General features: G+C 48.9%; 8 protein-coding genes across 8 annotated transcripts, besides 11 other annotated features; 7 read left to right on the plus strand and 1 right to left on the minus strand.

Moving 5' to 3' along the window:
- Positions 1 to 749: 749 nt before the first annotated feature.
- On the plus strand, positions 750 to 1,337 carry PVX_003685 (hypothetical protein; the record flags this gene model as incomplete). Its single annotated transcript, XM_001612926.1, has 1 exon — positions 750 to 1,337. The coding sequence occupies one exon, from the start codon at positions 750 to 752 to the stop codon at positions 1,335 to 1,337; it is 588 nt and encodes a 195-aa protein (XP_001612976.1).
- A 568-nt stretch (positions 1,338 to 1,905) lies between these two features.
- Positions 1,906 to 1,935: a microsatellite.
- On the plus strand, positions 1,909 to 4,005 carry PVX_003680 (hypothetical protein; the record flags this gene model as incomplete). Its single annotated transcript, XM_001612925.1, has 1 exon — positions 1,909 to 4,005. One exon carries the CDS (start codon positions 1,909 to 1,911, stop codon positions 4,003 to 4,005), a length of 2,097 nt encoding a protein of 698 aa, XP_001612975.1.
- Positions 3,210 to 3,246: a microsatellite.
- A 260-nt stretch (positions 4,006 to 4,265) lies between the features above and the next one.
- On the minus strand, positions 4,266 to 5,664 carry PVX_003675 (ubiquinone biosynthesis methyltransferase, putative; the record flags this gene model as incomplete). The annotated part of the gene is made up of 2 exons (XM_001612924.1): positions 4,266 to 5,320; positions 5,538 to 5,664. 2 exons carry the CDS (start codon positions 5,662 to 5,664, stop codon positions 4,266 to 4,268), a joined length of 1,182 nt encoding a protein of 393 aa, XP_001612974.1.
- Positions 5,665 to 6,110: 446 nt separating this feature from the next.
- On the plus strand, positions 6,111 to 7,466 carry PVX_003670 (3'-5' exonuclease domain containing protein; the record flags this gene model as incomplete). The annotated part of the gene is made up of 1 exon (XM_001612923.1): positions 6,111 to 7,466. The coding sequence occupies exon 1, from the start codon at positions 6,180 to 6,182 to the stop codon at positions 7,464 to 7,466; it is 1,287 nt and encodes a 428-aa protein (XP_001612973.1). The 5' UTR covers positions 6,111 to 6,179.
- A 1,913-nt stretch (positions 7,467 to 9,379) lies between these two features.
- Positions 9,380 to 9,406: a microsatellite.
- A 234-nt stretch (positions 9,407 to 9,640) lies between these two features.
- Positions 9,641 to 9,666: a microsatellite.
- A 1,092-nt stretch (positions 9,667 to 10,758) lies between these two features.
- Positions 10,759 to 10,783: a microsatellite.
- A 72-nt stretch (positions 10,784 to 10,855) lies between these two features.
- Positions 10,856 to 12,547, plus strand: PVX_003665 (hexose transporter; the record flags this gene model as incomplete). Its single annotated transcript, XM_001612922.1, has 1 exon — positions 10,856 to 12,547. The coding sequence occupies one exon, from the start codon at positions 10,856 to 10,858 to the stop codon at positions 12,362 to 12,364; it is 1,509 nt and encodes a 502-aa protein (XP_001612972.1). The 3' UTR covers positions 12,365 to 12,547.
- Positions 12,548 to 12,907: 360 nt separating this feature from the next.
- Positions 12,908 to 12,937: a microsatellite.
- A 265-nt stretch (positions 12,938 to 13,202) lies between these two features.
- Positions 13,203 to 16,893, plus strand: PVX_003660 (5'-3' exoribonuclease, putative; the record flags this gene model as incomplete). The annotated part of the gene is made up of 1 exon (XM_001612921.1): positions 13,203 to 16,893. Exon 1 carries the CDS (start codon positions 13,966 to 13,968, stop codon positions 16,891 to 16,893), a length of 2,928 nt encoding a protein of 975 aa, XP_001612971.1. The 5' UTR covers positions 13,203 to 13,965.
- Positions 13,321 to 13,343: a microsatellite.
- A 369-nt stretch (positions 16,894 to 17,262) lies between the features above and the next one.
- Positions 17,263 to 17,316: a microsatellite.
- A 172-nt stretch (positions 17,317 to 17,488) lies between these two features.
- Positions 17,489 to 17,517: a microsatellite.
- A 569-nt stretch (positions 17,518 to 18,086) lies between these two features.
- On the plus strand, positions 18,087 to 19,634 carry PVX_003655 (aspartate aminotransferase, mitochondrial precursor, putative; the record flags this gene model as incomplete). The annotated part of the gene is made up of 1 exon (XM_001612920.1): positions 18,087 to 19,634. The coding sequence occupies exon 1, from the start codon at positions 18,405 to 18,407 to the stop codon at positions 19,632 to 19,634; it is 1,230 nt and encodes a 409-aa protein (XP_001612970.1). The 5' UTR covers positions 18,087 to 18,404.
- Positions 18,418 to 18,446: a microsatellite.
- An 862-nt stretch (positions 19,635 to 20,496) lies between the features above and the next one.
- Positions 20,497 to 20,526: a microsatellite.
- Positions 20,527 to 20,591: 65 nt separating this feature from the next.
- PVX_003650 (dynein light polypeptide 4, axonemal, putative) lies at positions 20,592 to 21,373 on the plus strand (the record flags this gene model as incomplete). Its single annotated transcript, XM_001612919.1, has 4 exons — positions 20,592 to 20,651; positions 20,812 to 20,913; positions 21,052 to 21,150; positions 21,311 to 21,373. The coding sequence occupies 4 exons, from the start codon at positions 20,592 to 20,594 to the stop codon at positions 21,371 to 21,373; spliced, it is 324 nt and encodes a 107-aa protein (XP_001612969.1).
- Between the last annotated feature and the right edge of the window lie 245 nt (positions 21,374 to 21,618).

Genomic DNA, 21,618 nt, shown 5'->3' on the forward strand with positions numbered 1-21,618 from the left:
ACTTCCAAGACGTAATAAAAACGATTGAGCATGAGGAGATAAAGGAGTTACTGTTGCATCATTCTAAGGTAGTGTTGTTCGAAATTAAAAAGATATATGGGGTGCTGGGGGGTCTAGTGAATGATGGTGGTGGCAGGGTGGGACGCAAAGGACGTTTAGATGTCCCTCCTCGTGAAGGCCTACCATTGAACCTGTTAAGAAGCAAAAGGGGAAAACCAAATTTGAGGGCCAAAAAATGGTACCTTTTGAACCGGTACTATAGGAGGCTCTGCAGGATCTACGAGGAGGAGAATTCTCTTTTGAGGCGGTTACTCATGGGCAGTCCTGTTGGCGATGCAAACGAGGTTGAAGCACTCCCGAGGAGGCACAACCACATAGCAAAGCAGACCCTTCTGGGGAGGTGCGTAATAACGTACCAAGGTTCGTGCATCTAAGTTAGATAAAAAGCACATTTCACTAGAACCCATTTTTGCAGTAACACCCACATGGGTGGAAAAAAAATGTATTTTCCTCTCCCTTTTTTAGCTAAAGTGGGGAGAACCTTTCCGGTCGAGATGAAATCAAAATGGATCCGAGGTGCACTAAAAAGGGGAAGTAAGCACCGATTGAATCTAAAAAGAGACACTCGCATCTTCCGTTTTGTTCCCCATGTGGACATGGTTAAGGGGCAACTTGGTGGGGAATCCCTATCTGAGGAGGGAAGTGAACCCAGTGGAGGGACCCAAAACAGTCAGGTAGACGCGCCAAAGATGAGCACATCGAAATGTTACGTATACCCCCGGGAGGAGGAAGTGAAGAGCTGCAGCGACATGGCTATGCCAAATGGTCCCATTGTTAACGACTGTGAGGGGGATGAAGCGATGGAGGTGGGAGTAAAGGGGCAAGAGGAGAAACACCCCGAAGGGGTTATTCAAGAGGAAAAAAACAGTCGTCAAGATGGCCCCCTCTTCGGTGAAGAAGCGCCAAGCGGGGGAGACGTCGGTGTGAACGCATCGAGTGAGCAGGCGGGTGAAGCACCCGTGGAAGACCACCCAAAGAAGGAGCTAACCGATGGGCACGAAAAAGGGGATAACCATCTCGGGGCAGCAAACAGTAAGTTGGGGCAAATAGACAAAAAAACGAAGTTAAAAAAAAAGAAAAAAGTAGGAGAAAGGAGGGAGAAGGGGGAGAAGAAGAAGAAAAAAAAATTAAACGCCCAGCAGACAAATGCAGTTACTGGGAAGGAAGAGAACGGAGGAGGCGATCACCCCCTGGCGGACGTCCCAGATAAAGCCACAGAAGAGGCGAACGAGGGGGTGGTTCTTTGCCAGGAGGTCTACCACGATTGCACTCATTAGTGTGGTCTGCAGTAACGATAAGGAGTGCTTCCTTCCTGACTTCCTTCTTTCCTTTTTGCCTTTTTTTTTTTTTATTTTTTTTTCTCCAAATGGGAGGACATCATACCACCTGTAACTTAACTCACCTTTGTTTGAACCCGTCAAAGGGGAAGGCGTGCCCACTCTGGGGAGCGCATCGGGTGAATTTTACGTATCATTGGGTGGAAGGAAAAAAAAAAAAAAAAAAAAGAGGAAAAAATAGGACATCTGTGTGCGTGCGCCGACCGCGTATGTACGTGCGCATCTGTATGGAAGCACTCGCGAAGTGCACACGGTGGGAGGACCTCGCCTGTGTCACCCCTGTAGACGCCGCGGCAGTGGTGCAAACGGTTCTCATTCCTCCTCCTCCCTTTTAACGAGTGCCTCCGCGGAAAAAAAAAAAAAAAAACACACAACATATAGCATAGCGGCATACTGGCGTAACAACGGGATAACGTAAACATGGCAGTAAGGGCGATTTCTAAATGAGTGCACATGAATTCGCATGAGACCCACTCTGAACACACACGCGAGCGAAAGAGACCGCTCAAAGATGTGCACGAAATCGCGCGCAGAGGCCCGGGAACCCTTCTGGAGGGACATTGCACGGATAGACAGGCTGATTTACGCGCACGAAAAAAAATTACAATCATGCAACTGTAAAAAAAGGAAATGCTACAGGCTGCTGTCGCTCTGGGCCGACTATGACAAATGGTTGAGTGAGACGTGCGAAAGGTATGCGTGGAAGGTGCGGGCGTTGCGAATGGTGGGGACGGGTTCCAGGGGGAGTGCCACGTGCGCAGATGAGGAGTGGAGTAGCCGCATAGGGGACTGCCCCCCGAGTGGAACCCCATGTGCGGCGTCGAAAGATTGTGGCCACTTAGCCAAGTGGAGCTCCGTCCATGCCACGGCAGGGGAACGGCTGCGTAAAAGGAGAAAGAAAAGAAGACCGCGGGGTGGGAAGATAGCAGGTGGGAAGCTGACGAGCAAAACAAAAGGTCAGGGGAAACCCCAACTAAACTGCGCAAACAGAAGGGGTGATCCACCTAGAGGCGGTAATGAAAAGGTGCAGGAGGATGCGGAGGGGGGAGAAATAAAGGGGGGGCATTCCCTCGGAGGGGTGGAGCGGCCACAGGGAGAGGAGAACGGGGACGAAGCGGCTGAAGAAGACCTTGGCGAAGCGGCGGAAGAAGTGCACGAGAATGAAGGCCAACTCCCAGGGGTGGCGAACCCAACGTGCGAGGACACTGGGGGGAGGGAAGCAGACGGTTCGGAGGGGACTCAGCCAAATGGACGAAGTAGAGTCGCCGAAAGGGAAGGCTCCCCTGAAGCAGTAGAGGAATGGAAAGTATCTTCATGTGATGAGAAAGAGAAGGAGGAAGAGACAGGACGTGGTCAGACGGTGCACAACTCCGTGGGTGAGAAAAGTGAAAACAGCTTGGAAACGGTGCCAAGTGGCAGTGGGGGATGTCCCCATAAAATGGGGGGAGAAGCGGAGGAGGAGAAGGAGGAGGAGGAGAAGAAGGAGAAGACAGATAAGCAACATAACGAACTGGAGTTCTCTGAGGTGCAGGTGAGGGCAGTTACACTGGAAGAAGGAGACGCAAAAACGGGGGGAAAGCAGGCAGCAAAGGAGAAAAGAGCGCGCGGAGGGGAGAAAAAGGCGAAGGGTAAAAAGAGGGGGGGTAAGAAGGAGAAGAGGGCGCGAAAGGGGGAGGGGAAAAAGGCTAAGGGGAAGGAGAAAATGATGGAGGAGGGGGAGGAGGGAGAAAAAGCAACGGAGACAGCGGTGGAGGAAGGAAAAGAGACAGCCGTGGAGGAAGCAACGGAGGAGAAAATGGAGGAAGTAAGGGAAGTTAAGGTGGAAGAAGGAAAAGAAGAGAAAATGGAAGGCATAAAGGAGGCAGCGGTGAAAGAAGAAAAAGAAGAGAAAATGGGAGGCGAAAAGGAGCAGATGGAGGAGGAAGTTGAGGAGGTGAAGATGGAGAAAGCAATGGAGGTGAAGGTGGAGGAAGCAACGGAGGAGGAGATGGAAGAAGAAAAAGAAGAGAAACTGGAAGGAGAAAAGGAGCAGAGGGCGGAGGAAGCAACGGAGGAGAAGGTGGAGGAAGAAACGGAAGGGAAGACTAAAGATGAACGAAATGAGAAGTTGGGCGTGGAAAAAGAGGCGATGGTGCAGAAAGGAGGGGATATGTATACGGAGGGGGGGGGGTCGACTACGATGGAGGGAGAGAAGCAGGTGACGGTGGAGGGAGAGAAGCAGGTGACGGTGGAGGGAGAGCAGCAGGTGACGGTGGAGGGAGAGCAGCAGGTGACGGTGGAGGGAGAGCAGCAGATGAAGGTGGAGGGAGAGAAGCCGACGAATGTGGAGAGTGAGAAACCTACTACGATGGAGGAAGACTCTTCGATCGGGGAAGGGACGGAGGAAAAGATCGAAGATGAGGGAGAGGCGAAGGCGGACGTGGAAAGGGAGCAGAACAGTGGCGGTGAAAAGGAGGCAAAACCGGGCGCCGCACAAAGAAGCGACCATGAGGACGAGCCGGGGAAGACGGCGGGGAACGAAATCGTCCACCATATTCTCAGCGAGTACTCCAACACAATTCAGTACACGAGTTTTCTCGACTACATAAAAAATAAGGAGACCGAGTAGGGGGGGAGAGCAGTTGCGGGGAGGCGGGGAGGCGGGGAGGCGGGGAAGTGGGGAAGCGGGGAAGCGGAGATGCGCAAAATGGTAGAGGGGGAGAAACCCATGCGAACGTCTACAGCCAGTTGCTGCTACGCCCATATGGGTAAAAAAAGGCAAAAAAAGCAAAACACACCTGAAAAGACGCCCACCTGAAAGCACACCCACCTCACCTCAATCGACGATAACCAGCCCGCCCACAAACCTGCTGAGGGGCAAACGACCGGCTAGCCAATCTTGTAACCCGAGTGCACCGCGACGATGCCCATGGTCATAGTCGAGTAGGAAATATTTCGAAAAGAGCTCTGGTGCATAAGCTGGGACAACTCCTCAGGAGATAAAAACGTCTGGATACTCTCCGCCAGGTACTTATAAGAATTTTCGCTACTTGCTACAACCTTTCCAAGCAGCGGAATGACTTTCAATAAATAGGCATCATAAAGAGGCTTAATCAAGGCACAATTGACTCGGCTAAATTCTAAGCATAAGAATCTACCCCCAGGTTTCAAAACGCGATGGATTTCTCTTAACGATTTGGGAATGTTAGTAAAATTCCGAATGCCAAAGGAGAGGGTCACTACATCTACGGAGTTGTCTTCAAAGTAATTTAAATTCTCTGCGTTTTGAATTACCCATTTGATGTTCCTGTTGTAATTCATTTCCTTTGCTCGCTTCTTCCCCACTTGCATCATGTCTTCATTCACATCGCCTACGATTATTTCGGGGGTGAATTTTGCGTAAAATTCATCGGCTTGGTTTTCCCCTTCATGGAAATCGCTTCCCTGGTGCAGCTTCTCCAAATGGTGCTTGTACCTTTTTAATATTCGAAAGGCTATATCTCCCGTGCCTCCAGCTAGGTCTAATATTTTGCAGGCGGAAAAATTGGCGGCGCTTCCCTCGTTTACTGCTTCACTCGCCGCGCCGCCGGTTTGGCTGCCGGGTTGGCTGCCCGTTTGGCCGTCCGTTTGGCCGCCCGTTTGGCCGCCCGTTTGGACTTTTCCGTCACCGAAGCGGGTTTCTTCGCATGAGGCCGCCCCCCCTTTCCCGTGCTGCCTTCCCCAATTGGCCTCGCTTCTTAAAATTTCTTCCTGCATTTTGTAGCTGTGGTATTTTAAAAACAAATCGAGCTCCTTCACCAGCTGGTCCTTCCAACAGCGGTGCAGGCGAAGACTCATCAGGTCGTTCATCAGGTCGTACCTGTTGGACACGTGGCTGAATAGGTTGTGCACCAGCTTGGACTTTATCTCTTCTGTAACCTTTTTGAAGCCGAAGTTGTACAGCCCTGCGGAGAGGGGGACAGGTGAGGGGGAATAAGAAAAATGTGAGAAAGTGTGAGAAAGTGTGAAAAAATATGAGAAAGTGCGAGAAAATGCGGAAAAAAATATGAACAGGTCAGGCGAACTGCAACATTGCTAGCACATCTGCACACACGTGTGATGCGCCTATGAATGGCAGAGACGCCCCCAGGGAGGACCCCCGCTGGGGACAGAGAGCTTTACTTTCGCCGCTGCCAAAGGAGTCACTCTTTGTGCTAAACGATTTCGGCCCTGTCCTTAAAGTGGCCCCCAGCCTTTTCTCCCTGAAATGCCGTCCCTGGCGGGGGCCGCAAAACTGCAATGCTTTCATTGTTTGGCGGTGGTGTTGCGGTGGTGATGTGTGTAGTGGGGGGGGGAACCTCTGATCAGCTTTCCTTTTCGAGGCAACCCTTAACGTGGCTTGCAAAGAGCGGGTGACACGCAGAGCGACGTGGCTGAAGGAGGGTCCGTCCCTTGCCGTGTAACCCTAAAAGCTGCTTCACCAATTTGGTTTCTTCGCAACATAAGCGGTGATGCGATGAGGAAGTAAAAAATTTGGCGTGGGGGATATTCTCAGCAGGGTACTTTATTACATTTTTTGGACGATCAACCGCCCCAGCGTGAGTTTAAAAAAGAAAAAAACAAACGGCGCTGCCTCGATGAACAAATGGAAAAAAATTATGGAGTGCGTACCACTTCCTTTTTCACTCCAGCGTGGCTGACCAGAATTTTGCGCACGTATGTATGTTTTTTTTTTGGCGAACTTTAAAAGGGAGTGATGTGTGCTGCGTTATTTTCCTAGGCCCGCTCGCGCACGGATGGCAGCACGTTGTAGGGCCCAGCGGTATGCAAGCGGTATGCAAGCGGTATGCAAGCGGTATGCAAGCGGTATGCAAGCGGTACGAAAACGCCATGCGAACGCGCGGGAGGATGCTGAGACGCCTGGGCGCAGGCACAAACGGGCAAGTGCGCAGAAGCGCGAGCAGCGTCTCGTATGGCTACCTAAACCTAACGGTCAGTGATAAAATTATGCCCTACGTGGAGGGGCTAAAGAAGAAGGTGATATACGTCAGCAGTTCCAAAGACTGCAAAGCGTACGTGCAGGAAATTCAAAAGGGTGTCCAGGCTGGCAAAATAAATTGCATCGGCCTGGATGTAGAAGGATATAAAATAGGGAGAAACGGCACAGTAAGTATCATACAGGTATGCACGCAGGATGTGTACCTGTTCGACCTTTACAAATGTGATAATAGCTATTTGTTTGTTAAATGCTTAAAGGAGCTACTGGAAGATCGACGAGTTATAAAAATTACACATGACTGCAGGGAGGACTGCTCCATTCTGTTCAACCAGTATAGCATTTGCCTTAACAGGACATTCGACACGCAAGTAGCTTTCAATTTACTTTTGAAGGAAACGAAAAAGGACCTGTACCAAATAAGTTACGACGATTTACTGTATAAGTGCCTACTCTTAAATAATAAGCACAAAATATATTTTCATAAAATGATTTCGCTCGATCAGAAGATTTATTTGAAGAGACCCATCGCGAAGGAGCTGATTCAGTATGCCATCCAAGATGTTATATATTTAAAGCCGTTGATGTGGAGTTTGGTGGACAGGCTACTCCGTGTGTGTAAAGACGGCGAGGCGGGACGTGAGCCATTTGGTGAGGACGGAGAGGCAAGAAGTAACCCATTTGGTGAGGACGGAGAGGCAAGAAGTAACCCATTTGGTGAAGAAAACCCGCGCAGCATTAAAAACGGTGATGATGTGATGAGCGAAGGGGCACACAGCAACCTAAGTGAACATAAGACTAACATAATAAAACGTGTTACACGGCTAAGTGAGAGGTACATCAACTACCAGTTTTTAAATACGCATGTTAAAAATGAGAAAGAGCTACAGAAGGGAATGACCCTCGATGGCATGGTCGTCTCCTGCAACAATTTAAATCTCTATGTTAAGTTGAATTTGAGCAGGAGGGGCGTCATAACGAATTGTATGCGGAACGACTTCGAAATTGGGGACGTGGTTAAGTGTGTCATCCTGGGGTTTTGCAATAATGATTACATCAAGCTGGGGTTGTGCGACCCGTCCCTGTGCGCGGTGAAGCGTGAAGAGGGGCGGTAAAAGGGGACCCAGTGGTTCCTGTCCATTTGCTATGTCCATCCCCATGCGCGTTTGGGGCAGCACAGTTTGATTGTCATTTTGTTGGAGTTTGTTTTTTTGCTTTTTTTTTTTTACTTTTTTCTTTTGCTAAATTCCCCCGCAAGCATATCTGCGTGCGGGTATTTCCCCGTTTGAAAGTCTTCCCCCTTTGTTTTTGAAACGGTCGTTTAAGACTGAACGCACAGAAGGCGACGCGGCGAAGGAGTCGCTCGTCGTTTTGAGGAGAAAACGAACCACTTCATAATCCGTACAGTAACAGTTTGGCAAAGTGGACATATGAGCATGTCAGCATGTTAACACAACTATGGTGATATAATGATGGGAGGAAAAAAAAAAAAAAAAAAAGCTCCCCAAACTGCCCATTTTGCGTGAATTGCCTGAACTGTTCATATTATTTTTAACAAATTATTGCTGTTCAGGCAATTCACGCAAAATGGGAGAACAAAAAAATGAACAATCACAAGCGGCAACAGGTAGTTATGAATGCCGTATGCTGCGCATTGCACATTTCGCGGTGTGAAAACTGTTGCGACGGGGGAGGACGCCTGGGGTAGTTTTATAATTTTCCCGCGTTGAGCTGCGTTTTCCCGCGTTGAGCTGCGTTTTCCCGCGCTGGGCTGCGTTTTCCCGAGCTAGGCTGCGTTTCCCTTCGTTTGTTTTTCCCTTCCACTTTTAGACACCTCCCGTTTGGCTGAATGCCTAGGGGGGATTAAAATTTGCATCGCTGAAATGGCGTCCTCAACCGCGCATCGATGAAGCTTCGTCCTCAATTGTGCATGCCCAATTTTGCGCGCTTCAATTCTCCACTTTGGCACATTTTCCCGAATGCCGCGCATTGCTTAAACGTGCCCGTCGATTATTCTATTTTATTTTTATTTTTTTTTTGCACGTGTGCAAAGCGTAAAAATGCCACTCGCACAGCAGAAAGCACACGACAGCCGCGATTTTGTGAGGAGCGAGAGAATGAATGAGCATGCGCGCAGCTCAGCTTGTGGCACTCAGCACGAAACTTAGGTGCACGTGCGCGTGCGCTTGCTTTGCTTACATGTGAGTACATCACCGGTGCATGCATGCTTAGACAACATTCGCAGCCGCAGCCTTCGCGGATACGCACGAATGAGGATGCGCGAAATGGGGCTACCGCTTCAAAGCGCGTGCTTTCATTTTGGAGGAGAATGGACCTAATTCGCTTCTCAACCAAATTGGGGAACTACTCTGGTGAAGCCACACCTCGTTTTGTCTCACGAGCGTTTTGTCGTGTTAACGTGGCTCCTAATGTGTCGAATTGTATTGCGTACATTATTATTACTTTTATATTTTTTTTTTTTTTATTTTTTTTAACTTTTGTTGCATAAGCAAAGAACGTTGGTGCGTAATCAGACAGTTTGCAATTTTACCCAAACTGGTTTTCACTTTTCATGTTAATACTACGTACGTTTCGCAGTTTGTGCAAAAGCCACAGGTGAAGCGGCCTGTATGTTATACGGGCATTTTGGCAGTATATAAGGAGTGAGTTTTTTTTTTTTTTTTTTTTTTTTTTTATTCCACCCCTAATTGTGTTTATTTATTTTTTCGTTGCTCGGCGAGTTAGTGGACTCTACATGGGAGTTACACAGCTGGGCATTTAAAAGTGCGCCCCCGCATTTGGGCAACATGCACAACATGCACAGTTAGCCCAATTTGCCTAACATGCACAGTAAGCATAACTTCGTTGCGTTCGCGATTTTACGATAGCTCTACACGTACGTAGTGTTTTCTCCTTCTTCGTTTGTCACTTTTTTTTTTTTTTTTTTTTTTTTTTCGCGGCGAAAGTGCTGCAACGTCCTCTACACCCATGTACGCCGCCCGCGGGGCAACTGATAAGCAAATGCGTGCAGGGGATATTTGCATTTTCGCGTACACGTTAGCTTAACGGCGAAGCCAAGCACACAAAGGGGGAAGAAGTAGAAGGAGAAGAGGTATCTTCCCGATCACCCATTCGCATTAGTATATTCTTCCTATACGGGAAATAAGAGCAGCGCACAGAAAAAAAAGTACGCAGCCAAGGGGTGCAGGAAGAAGATGCACATGGGAAGAAGGAAGTTACACAGAAGCCCAGCCCACATATATTGAGGAGGCGCAAAATATAAACGCCTTGAAAAAAAAAAAAAAAAAGATTACCTTTTTGTTGCGAGGTCGCAGCACAGCATTGTATGAAAACTAGCCATATATATATATGTGAGTGCATACCCCCTCCAGTAGGCCCCGGTAGAAAAAAAACCACGTACAGTTGGTGACCACCCCCTCTTCAAACCGCAAAAAATAGAAAAAAAAAAAGTACATGTGCGTACTAGTACATGCACAAGAGTTTCCTATGCATGTCAAACGAAGTTGAGGTATAGAAAGGAAAGGAAGGAATGCCTTTTCAACGCATGGGGGGGAAGAGCTGAATTGCATGAAAACGAAAAAAATAAAAAAAAAACAAAAAAAACCCAAAAAAAATACATTGTATGCACCGTGCATGTTCATGCTTAATACGTAGGAGGGTGCACAGGTACGCATCACATCCACACGTGGAATCTTCACATCGTTGCGCGGATAGAGAAGCGACTGCGTACGTATGGAATTATATACATGCTTCACATAACTTCACTTCGTTCATTTTTTCGCAAGCATTATACGTACTGCGAAAAAGCACAAGCTGGCGAAGCTAAACGAAAACGCGTTTCCTTTTTTTTAAACTGTATATGCTAAAATGTACATCATTCTTCATTTGTAGAGCATAAAAAAACGAGGGAAAAGAAAAAAAAAAAGAAAGAGCGGAGCAAAAAAACCCCTTTTGTGTATTTTATTTTTTCCGAAGAGTCACATAGTATGCATACACGTGAGTAGTCCCAAAACTGAAATGTTGTTGTTTTTTTTTTTTTTTTTTTTTTTTTATTGAGCTCGGAAGGGCATGTGAATTCCTTGGTTGAGTGAATACGCACCTCTTGAGAGCTCCCCCCCCCCTCTCCGCTTACACCGTGCAGCGACGCGGCTACGCCAAACGCGCTTGAGCGAACGCGGAAGGAGTAGTGCCCGTTGCGCTGGCGGAGGTGAATACACCTAAGAGGGGGGGAGTGCGCGAGGAGCTCCCGCCAAGGGTCCACGTGCGTGCATAGGCACACGTACCTAACGCGCTTACGTGCCTACATTCATACGTGCTTACGTGTGCACCGCTTTATGCGCGTGGTTCGACCCAGTTCTGCTGTTGAAGCGGCGAACGTGGGAGGACAGACCTATCGAGACGGCCCGATTGGGAAGAATTCTGTGTAGTGTGGCGGTGCGCCCTTTCCTTTCCTCCCCTCTCCTCTCCCCCCCCGACAGTGACCATGAAGAAGAGCAGCAAGGAGATCTCCTCCTCGCAGTCGTTAAAAAACGGCGGAAGCGACCACTTCTTTAACACATCATTAATGTACGTGTTGGCCGCCTGCCTGGCGTCCTTCATCTTTGGGTACCAAGTGAGTGTGCTTAACACGATCAAGAATTTCATTGTAATAGAATTTGGGTGGTGCACAGGAAATAAGGTAGAATGTGATGATAGCACGCTGAAGAGTTCGTTCCTGTTGGCGTCTGTCTTTATAGGTGCCGTGGTTGGGAGTGGATTTTCTGGTTACCTAGTGCAGCACGGAAGGAGGTTTTCCCTGCTAGTCATTTATAATTTTTTTATTCTGGTGAGTATATTGACATCTATTACGCATCACTTCCACACGATATTGTTTTCGCGTCTGTTGAGTGGATTTGGAATAGGCCTCATCACGGTGAGTGTGCCCATGTACATCTCGGAGATGACCCACAAGGACAAGAAGGGCGCCTACGGGGTCCTCCACCAGCTGTTCATCACCTTTGGGATATTCGTAGCGGTGCTGTTGGGCATGGCCATGGGGGAGGCCCCAGACGCCAAGTCAGTAGACGCTTTGGGAGAGTTTCAGAAGATATGGTGGAGACTCATGTTCTTCTTCCCCTGCCTTATCTCCATCCTGGGCATCGTCCTGCTGACCTTTTTCTACAAAGAGGAGACCCCCTACTACCTATTTGAGAATGGAAAAATAGAAGAGTCAAAAAAAATTTTAAAAAAAATTTACGGAACGGATAACGTGGATGAGCCTTTGAAGGCAATTAAAGATGCAGTGGAGCAGAACGAGGCGGCGAAGAAGAATTCCATTTCGTTGATGAGAGCGATGCAGATTCCCTCCTACCGTAATGTCATCCTGTTGGGTTGTATCCTCTCCGGTCTGCAGCAGTTTACAGGAATAAACGTTTTGGTGTCCAATTCGAACGAGCTGTATAAGGAATTTCTGAGCAACAAATTAATAACCACCCTAAGTGTCATCATGACAGTTGTTAATTTCTTGATGACCTTCCCAGCCATCTATATTGTGGAGAAGCTAGGAAGAAAGACTCTCCTCCTTTGTGGTTGCGCGGGGGTTATTTGTGCCTTCTTACCCACTGCCATAGCAAATCAGATTGATCGATCGTCCGATTTTGTGAGGAATCTCTCCATTGCGGCCACCTTCGTGATGATCATTTCGTTTGCCGTTTCGTACGGACCCGTGCTGTGGATTTACCTGCACGAGATGTTTCCTTCAGAGATAAAGGACAGCGCGGCCAGCTTGGCCTCCCTCGTCAACTGGGTGTGTGCCATCATAGTGGTGTTCCCGTCCGACATAATTATTAAGAAGTCCCCCACGATTTTGTTTTTCATCTTCTCGGGCATGTCCATTTTGTCCTTCCTCTTCATCTTCTTCTTCATCAAGGAGACGAAGGGTGGCGAAATTGGCACCAGTCCGTACATCACCATGGAGGAGAGGCAGAAGCATATGGGCAAGTCGGCCGTGTGAGCGGCCAAAAGGGAGGAGTATTAGAGTATTAGAGTATTGGAGGCGCATCAGAGCAGTATTAGCGGCGCATCAGAGCAGCATTAGAGGCGCATTAGCCGAAGCGCACTCCACACAGCCGCGTGGACGACTCTTTCCGGATCGAGCTGAAAAAAAATGTGCGCAAAAAGCCGCTCAACACGCGTGTTTTTTTTTTTTTTTTTTTTTTTTTTTTTTCGTTGTTAATTGTTCCGTGGTGAGAGAGAGAAGAAGCGAAGCGGGCGCGCCGCAGACGTGTGCTGCGCTTTCGTCCCCAAGTGGGTGGGCAGCCCATCACGTGGGGTAGCTCGTCAACGGGGCGTGAAGATGGCTCGTCAACGGAGCGTGAAGATGGCACGTCAACGGAGCGTGAAGATGACTCGTCAACAGATCGTACTGATAACCCCTTAACGACGCGAAGATGACGCTTCAGCACAACACAGCAGCGCCCGCGCCACACTTCTTTACACCCCTTGAGAGAGAAAAAAAAAAAAGCAAATTGTACATTTACCTAGCGAAAAAAAAAAAAAAATGTAACATAGGAATGTGTGTGTGCGCGCATACTTGGGGATCCCCCCCCCTTTTTTTTTTTTTTTTTTTTTTTCCACCTGCGTAGATACATATGCATAATGCGTATGTGTGTGCGCATGCGTAGACATATGGACGTGTATCCGTGCCCCCCTGCAACGCACCCGCGGGTGACATTCCTGTTTTGTTTGTTTTCTTTTTTTGTTTTCATTTCGCATAAACCGGGTGTACCTCCATCAGTCAATCGTCAGGAATTCAGGCAGGGGTGGCGGCGGTGTGGCGGCGGTAGGGCGGCGGCAACGCGGCAGGTAATGTGGTAGCCTAACCCGGAACGCCTCATAGGGCTATTTTCACCCACCTGTGGGGGCACTCCCATTTAGGCCGAATACCCAATTGTGCATGCGCTTCGCCTTTTGGTGTCTTCCCAATGAGTTGGTAACTTCTTAGGGCTACTCGTATCGATCCCTTTTAGGGACCCTTTTAAAGGTGTGTCCAAATGTGCACCTTCTTTGTAGTGGAGGGTAAGCGGTGAGGGAGGAACGGGCGTGGCTCTCCAGGAAAGTTTTCCCCCCACAGCGTGCGATTTGCTCCACCCCTAATGGGTTGCGCACAAACTGGCAGGTTAATCCCCACATGTGAAATGAGAGAGTGCCTCTCCAGTGGGCACTGTCGTTTAGAGGGTTCACTCCAAGGGGGTAGGAGAATCCCCCCAAAAGGGGAATTAACAAACCGGCGTTGACATGTCATGGTAAGATGGCTGCATCCCCCGCGGAGGGGAGCGGCAAACGTGGTGACGACAACATGGTGGTGTTTCCCCAATGTGGTGGAAAAAAAAAAAAAACGCCGCTCCCCGTTGCGCACCTGCATTGTGGTGGTGGTGGTCGCCACGAGGAAAGCACTTCCCTGCCAAAGGAAGGAAAACCATTCCTCCCATGTTGACAGTGACAACCGTGGGTAGCCACTTCCGTGCGTGTTATGGGTATACGCGTATGTATAGGTGAACCAAGTGGAGCAACTCTATGGGCGCTCCTGGCACAACGGCAGCCTCCTAATATGACATGCCCAGGCATCTGCTGATCAAAGGCGCAGTGCTCCTGGCGGCACTGGCCTGGCTGAGCAGCGCGGGCATACCCGGGCTGCACAAATGGGTGATCCAGAACTTCCCCAGTTGCGTGAAGGTAGTGGAGAGGAACAGCCTGCTGGACGTGACGCACTTGGGGGGGAATTTCGCGCGTGGGAGAAAAAATAAAAAAAAGGGAGGAGGAGCGGCAGGAGGGGGAGCAGGAGGAGCAGCGGGAGGAGGCACTCATTGGAAGAAGGGCCCAACGAAGATAGGTCGCGTGGATAACCTCCTATTCGACATGAACCAACTGCTGCACAAAGCGAACGTCCAGTTTGTAAACGATGAGCAGTATTTCTGCAAACTCTCCTATTTGATTAGCAACGTGCTTAGGAAATTTCAACCGCAGAAGAACATCGTGTTCGCGATCGATGGCATTTGCCCTTTTTCGAAACTGAAGTTGCAAATTAAAAGACGAGCGAAGGGGAAGAACCTCCAGGGTGGAGACAACTCAAATGACATCACGTGTGGTAGTCCTTTCATTCAGAAGGTGTCATCATTTCTCCGGAACTTTGTAGCGCATCTAACGTCCCTATCCAAGTATGAGCATGTGAAAGTGTACGTCTCCACCGATAAGGAGGTGGGGGAGGGGGAACTTAAGCTGATGAACTGGATGCAGAACTACGTAGGGGGGGGAAGCAGTTCTCTTGGTGCCTCCAGAAAAGCGGACGAATCGTTCGTCATCGTGGGGGCAGACGCGGACCTCCTCCTGCAGTGCTTGGCTTTGAAGGGCGTGCAAAATGTGTGTGTGTATACGTACCAGACGTTCCTCGTGGATGTGGGCGCGTGGGGGAGGAGGAAGAAGGAGGACCACCTCGCGGGGGAAGGCAGCCATGTTGGAAGCTCCTCCCCAAATGGAAAAGCCACACCAAATGGAGAGTCCCACCATGGGGGGGGCCCCACCCACAAGTGGAGGAAGAAAAAGATAAAAGTCCTATACAATCTGAACACATTCACGAACCTCTTTCGGATGAAGTACCCGAGGGCCATCGACCAAATCAGGCGAGACATGCTCATCCTGTTTATCCTAAAAGGGAATGATTATTTGCCGAAAATAAGGGAGGGAAATTTTTCCACCTTTTTTGAGGCCTACTTTAACATGCTGGACGTTGAAATGGGGATAGAGGAATCTGGGAGGAGTCCCTACGGAGGGCTGTTGACAGAGGGGTACGCTCTGAATGGGCCCCAATTTGTAAAATACTTAACCCATGTGCATAGGTTGGTCAGTCTGCCAAGGTGCTACCTCCAAAGGTTTAGGGAGCGTACAGATGGGGGAAGCAAAATGGACGAAATAAAAACAGATGAAGAGGGGAGGGACGTCTGCAAAGCGAACGCGTCGTACCTCCCCCTGTCTCTCCTAAACGAACTGATCAGCCAACGTAAAATAAATAAAAACGATTTGCACATTCAGGTGCAGAAGGAGGAGGGCTCCGATTTGTTCAGGTGCACCCTGACGCAGTGCTACGGAGACGGAAGGACCTCCACTTATTGTGGTTCCTCCAGGAGGAAGAAGATTGCCATGCACCTCGCCTCGCATGACTATCTGGAAAGCGAATTCCCCGCCTGCATGCGCTTGGTTGATTCGGGGCTCCTCAGGAAGATCGTCCAAGGGGGGGAGCAGAGAGGGGTTACCCCAGATGGCAATTTTAACGAAGAAAGAGAGTCACCACTAGAAGGGAGAAATGGAACAGTCCAAGGGGGAGAGCAGAGAGGGGTCACCCCGCATGGCAATTTGAAAGACGAAAGAGAGTCCCCACCTGAAAGGGCAAATGGAACAATGCAAGGGAAAGCCCAACGTGGAGACGCCCCATCTGCAAAAGAACCACCGAGCAACCCCCCCGTGGAGGAACAACACAGCAAAACGGAGCTCCGTTTGAAAGCCTTTTACGTGCAGAATTGTGGAGGGGAAAAAAACTACCAGGAGGAAATGAGCAGCTGCGAGAACTACCTCCAGGGGGTCCACTGGCTAGTCCAGATGTACACTCAAACGTGTTGCCTGAATTTTAACTTCTTCTACAGGTACGCGGCGAGTCCCTCCCTGCTCGGCTTGTACTGCTTCCTCTCCGGGGGGGGCACCCTGGAGGAGCGGCGCACAGATAGGGAGGCTCAACAGCACTCCGGTAGAGCAGCCAACCAGCTCACCCTCATCGAAACCTCCAACCGCTCAAACGCAGAGACGGACATCCTGCAGAATATCAACCTGAACGTGTTCAGAAACAACCAGGAGTACCACAGCTTTATAAATTTCTGCGTGGGCAGATACAGGCAGGGGGTGGTGCCATCGGAGGAACAGGGAGCAAAAGGGGAACCTCCCCGTCAGGCTCCCCAAAAAGGTTACTTCCAAAATATATATGATATCCTTTTTTCTAGAAATGCAAACGTCGTGATGAGTAGCATCCAAAAGTTAAACGAACAGTTGAAAGGCAACCTGCACAGACGGAAACAAATTGTGAGGTACTACTGGGATGTTTATGCGAGTAGGATGGGCAAATGCTGCAAGGTGATTTTCCACAAAGGGAAGAAAATATATGTTGCCAAGCTTGCCCTCTTCCGGATTGCGTTCCAGAATGGGGACTTGCGCGATGGGACAAGTGCAGACGGGGGGGAAGCAACAACACGTGGGGTTAACATTTCTAATCGTATGGGCAGGACTCGCATCAGCAGCGGGGAGGTTAAAACGGAAGATCGTTCCTTTCTATATGATGGCGTGAACCAGTCGAGGAAAACACAGAAAAGGGGCTTCTGCACCAGGGCTATGAGCGCGTACCCAGCTGAGGGAGACCCGTCTGTTAGGGGGACCCCCAGGAAGGTGACACGAGTTATCCATGTCAAACGAGCGAGGCGGACGAATGTTGTTTTTCGTTAGGGGGGACAGAGGAGGAGAAGTTGAAGAAGAAGAAAAAGAAGAAGAAGAAAAAGAAGAAGAAGACAACATGGGATTCCTCCTAAGGGGTGCCCGCCCCTCCTTGTAGAGTAATTTTTTTTCACCCCGCGGTTCTCAAAAATGTTGTGCATCCCCTGGGCGGTCGCCCACGCACATGTTTGTGTAGCTCCCCGTTTGTAACATCGCGCGTGCGTTCCGCTCAGTTACTTTCATTTCATTTCCTTTTTTTTTTTTTTTTTTTTTTTTGTGTCCTTTTTCGTCGCGCACGTTGCAAGAATTGCGTTCGCATGGCTGCGTCAACTCGCGGATGGTGTCTCCAAAGGAGTGCCCTTTTGCTTTTCCCACCGTGCTCGCAAACAGTTGCCAAGGCGCAGTGGTGTGAACACCTGTCCAAACAAATGTGAAACGCTATCCCTCTTTCCCCGCCAAGGGTTGGCCCCCAAACAGATGTTTTTAAAAATTGCAAGTGGTGCGATGAGGAAGGAGAAAGAAGAGTGCGAAGTGGTGAGAAAAAAAAAAAATCCCCCGTTGAAGTGAACAGATGGCCGCTAAGCGAACACTTGGCAAAATGGTTGTCGTGCGAGAAAATTGCAAAGATGCACCTTTGCCGATGTGGCCAAGTGAGTGGCGCACACGGAGCAGCCCAACCAAGGGCAAATTCAACGTCGTGGAGGAGGTGCGGGGGGTCTCAAAATAACATCACTTCGGTTTGTTTTGTTCCCCCCAAGGGTATATCCCTCTTGGGGCCGCGCTGTTGGGTGAAGTACGTATAGGTTGGGCCAAGCGTGCCGATGCGATGATTCTTTTTACAACCCCCCGATGAAACACCCCCACGTGGGAAGTGTACAAGATGGATGTAGGGATATAGGCCTATGGGATGGGGAAGCATTTGTGGCCTATGTTTTGGTACTACCGAAATGTACTCATAAACGCATAATGGGATTTTTCTCACCTGAGCAGGCCGCTTTTCCCCCTCTCCATAACACCAAAAGGGGTATTCGATTTTTCATTCCTTTTTTATGCCACTTTGTTGAAAGGGGGCATATATGTGGGCAAAACAACGCACCGAAGAAGTGGGTATAAAATTCTGTTACTACTCCTTCGTGATAGATTATCTTGGTAAACCATTTTTAACGGGAAGAGTCATTTTTTTTTTTTTTTTTTTTTTTTTTTTTGTCGTAAAAATTATGAACGTTCAGGCAGTTTTGGCCAACTTTTGGGGGTAGCCATAAAAAAAAAAAAGTTATTATTTTTTTTTAAAGAGCTGAACGGTTGCATTTCTTTCTGTTCACGAGTTTGGTGGACTTGTGGTTGCGTTCGTTTCCTTCTAACTCGTTTAGGGCAGTTACGCGGTAGTTTGAAGCGCTTGCGCAGGGTAGCCAAAAAGGGAGACGCAGCCGTTGTGAAATCGTCGCTTCTCAGTTGCTTCCCTGTCGCGTCCCTGTCACATCCCTGCCGCTTCTCAGTCACTTCTCAGTTGCTGCCCCGCCGAGATGGACGCGCTGATCGGCCAGCTGGAGAACGTGGAGCCAGACAACATCCTCAAAAGCGCGGAGGAATTCAGAAACGACAAGTCGGACGTGAAAGTCAACCTCTCGATCGGAGTGTGCTGCGACGAAAATGGACAGCTGCACATATTTAAAAGTGTCCTGGAGGCGGAAAAATTAGTACAGCAGAGGTATAAGGAAAAACCATACATGTTAAGCAACGGGACGAAGCAATTTTCCCTCTTAACGCAGAAACTGATTTTTGGAGAAAATTCAAAATATTTAAAGGAAAAAAAAATATGCACCGTTCAGGCAATAGGAGGCACAGGGGCCATTTGCATAGCCCTGCAATTATTTAAAATGCTTCACATTCGTGAAATATGCGTAACGAACAAGCCGTATGTAAATCACGTGAACATGATAACGTCCAACGGAATTAAAGTTAAATACATTTCTTTTTTTGAAGAAAAATTGGTGAATATAAATTATGATGCCTTTTTAAATGATTTGCGAAAATTGGAGGATGGGTCTGTCCTCCTGTTGCAGGTTTCCTGCTACAATCCATGCAGCACGAACATCGAGGAAATTTATTTTGACGAAATAGCGAACATTGTTTGGAAAAAAAAACACGTAATTGTGTTCGACATTGCTTACCAAGGATTCGGGTCCTCCAATATGAACGATGATGTATCTTTGGTTAAAAAATTTGAAGAGAGAGGAATATCCTTTGTCGTGTGCCAATCATTTTCGAAAAATATGTCCCTTTATGGGGAACGAGCTGGGGCATTGCACATTGTTTGCAAATCGAAAGAGGAGAGGAAAATTGTGGCAAATAATCTTCGCGTCATTACTCGTAAGTTTTATTCCTCCCCCACGATTCACACGAATAGAATTGTGTGCCAACTTTTGGAAGATGAGAAATTAAAATCCGAGTGGATAAGCGACTTGCGGGAATTGTCTGAACGTGTTCATAAAAATAGAGTCCTCTTTTTTGAGAAAATGGAGTTTTACCAGAAGAAATTTGACCTGCATTACGACTGGAGTGTCTATAAGAAGCAGCGCGGGATTTTTTCCTTCGTCCCGATGTTCTCTGCGATTTACCGCAAGCTGAAGGAGCACCACGTCTACATCATCGATAATGGGCGCATAAATGTGTCTGGCATCACGGCCCGCAACGTGGACTACGTGGCTGAGAAGGTGTGTCTTAGCCTAGCGGAGGTTAAGCGGTGTGGTTAAGCGGAGAGTTAAGCTGTGTGGTTAAGCGGAGAGTTAAGCGGTGGAGCCACGCGGCTGGGCTAATCGGAGGACCCCAACCGAGGTGGAGATATTTCAAATGCCCCTTCACGAGAGGAAGGAGAAGCCCATTGGGGGGAGGCTCCCATCCCTGCGCCGCACCCTTTTCGAATCGCGCGCGTGTGTGCAGTAGGGGAAAAAACAAAGACGCATCCGCTTTATGTGTGTGTCTTTTTGCCGTTCTTCATTTTTCCACCCCCCAAAGAGGTGCACCTTTTTTTGGACATTTTTTCTGCATAGGAATTATGCACACGTGGGTGGGGGAGGGGATGTGCATCACGCAACATTGGCTTCTCCAAATCAGCGCGCAGAGGTAGTGATGAAACGAAAAGGGAAATGCCTTCCCCTCCCCTTCCTTTCTACAATAACGTTCGTCACATTCTTCGAAGCAGTGCCATTTTCATTTGTACACGCTTGATCCATTTGAGTGATTACTTATTTATCCTTTTTTTTTTTTTTTTTTTTTTTTTTCTTTAATTTGACATGTTCATTTTATCCTCTCCTTTTGTCCTATTTGTCTCATCATCGCAACTAACCATTCGTCACCTTAAACACAGTTTGTAGTTGCGGGCTGCTGTACGCGCAAATCCGCCTGACGTGAAAATATAAATTTGAGTTTCTTCCATTTGGAGGCCAGACTCGTCATCCGAACAGTGGACTACCACTGACGGTGGGGAAGCGCGAACGTCGTTACGCTTTGGAAACGTCGCCACCGGGGGGAGCCAGCCGGAAGAGCCTTTCCCCTACCCAGCGCAGTTGGGCAGTTGATCAGTTGAGCAGCGGTGCAGCTGAACAGTTGGGCAGTTGAACAGCCACGTAGCCGCTTAGCCTCACAGCGACCTCTCCGCCCCAGGACACCACCCCCCCACGCGCACTTAGGAGACCAACAGAGGGACAAAAATGAACTCCGAAAATTTGTCTCAGAATTTGAAGAAGCATATGCAAAGCTTATTAATAAGAGTATGTTGGAGGGGAGTGCCACGGGGGGGAAACTTCTCTCTCCTCCCAGCGCGAAACAGCCCACTCTTCGAAAGTTAAAAAGGAAGTTGCTAACTGGTGAACCTCCCAGAAGACAGCAACCTCAAAGTGAAATGCTCTTTCCCCCCCTCCCTCTCTGCAGAAATCTGATATACCCTATTACAACCAAAACAACATCGTGGACATCATCACCGGGGTTCTGGACAAATATTCGGATGCGAACACGAACGAGATTAACGTGGAAGTGGGTTCAGAGGAAGTCGCCCCATTGTGTGACGCGATTTCGCTTCTTTTATTTTTTTTTACCTTCTCCCCACGGGGGAATGCGTCACCCGTGCGTCACTTTGGCTCACCTTATTGCCTTCTTTCCCCCCACCTGCAGAATGCCATAAAAAACATAAAAGAAATTTTGGACAAAAGCTTTGGAGCCGGCTGGATATGCCTGATTGGGGAGTCTTTCTCTTTCAACATCTCGGCGAAGGTTAGTGGGGGGAGGCGCGCGAGCCTGGTTTGAGAGTGGCTCACCAGTTAGGCGGCGCCTCTACACCATTGGTGTACTGCTGACGCACCGCTAACGCATCGCTAACGCACCACTGCTACTCCGATGACACACCACTGCTGGGCCCGTTCCACCCCCGCAGGAGAACTCCTTCCTGTTCTGCTTCTATCAGGGCTACCTAGCTATCGTGGTGTATAAATGCTGAGGCGGGAGGAGGGGAGGGGGCGAGAGGAGTGTTGGCTCTCTGGGGTGCAAGCGAACACCTCAAGTGGGCGAAGTGGCGAAGCGGGGAAGTGGGGAAGTGGCGAAGCGGGGAAGTGGGGAAGTGGCGAAGCGGTGTAGCGGCGAAGCGGCGTAGAGTAGGTAATAGGAAAGAGAAGGGGCAGCTGAGACCTTTTATTCTACATCGATAAAGAAAAAGGGGGGAAAAAAAGGGCCATTTAAAAGCAC

This window comes from Plasmodium vivax, chromosome 4, assembly GCF_000002415.2.
Source record: "Plasmodium vivax chromosome 4, whole genome shotgun sequence".
Taxonomy (NCBI): Eukaryota; Apicomplexa; class Aconoidasida; order Haemosporida; family Plasmodiidae; genus Plasmodium; species Plasmodium vivax.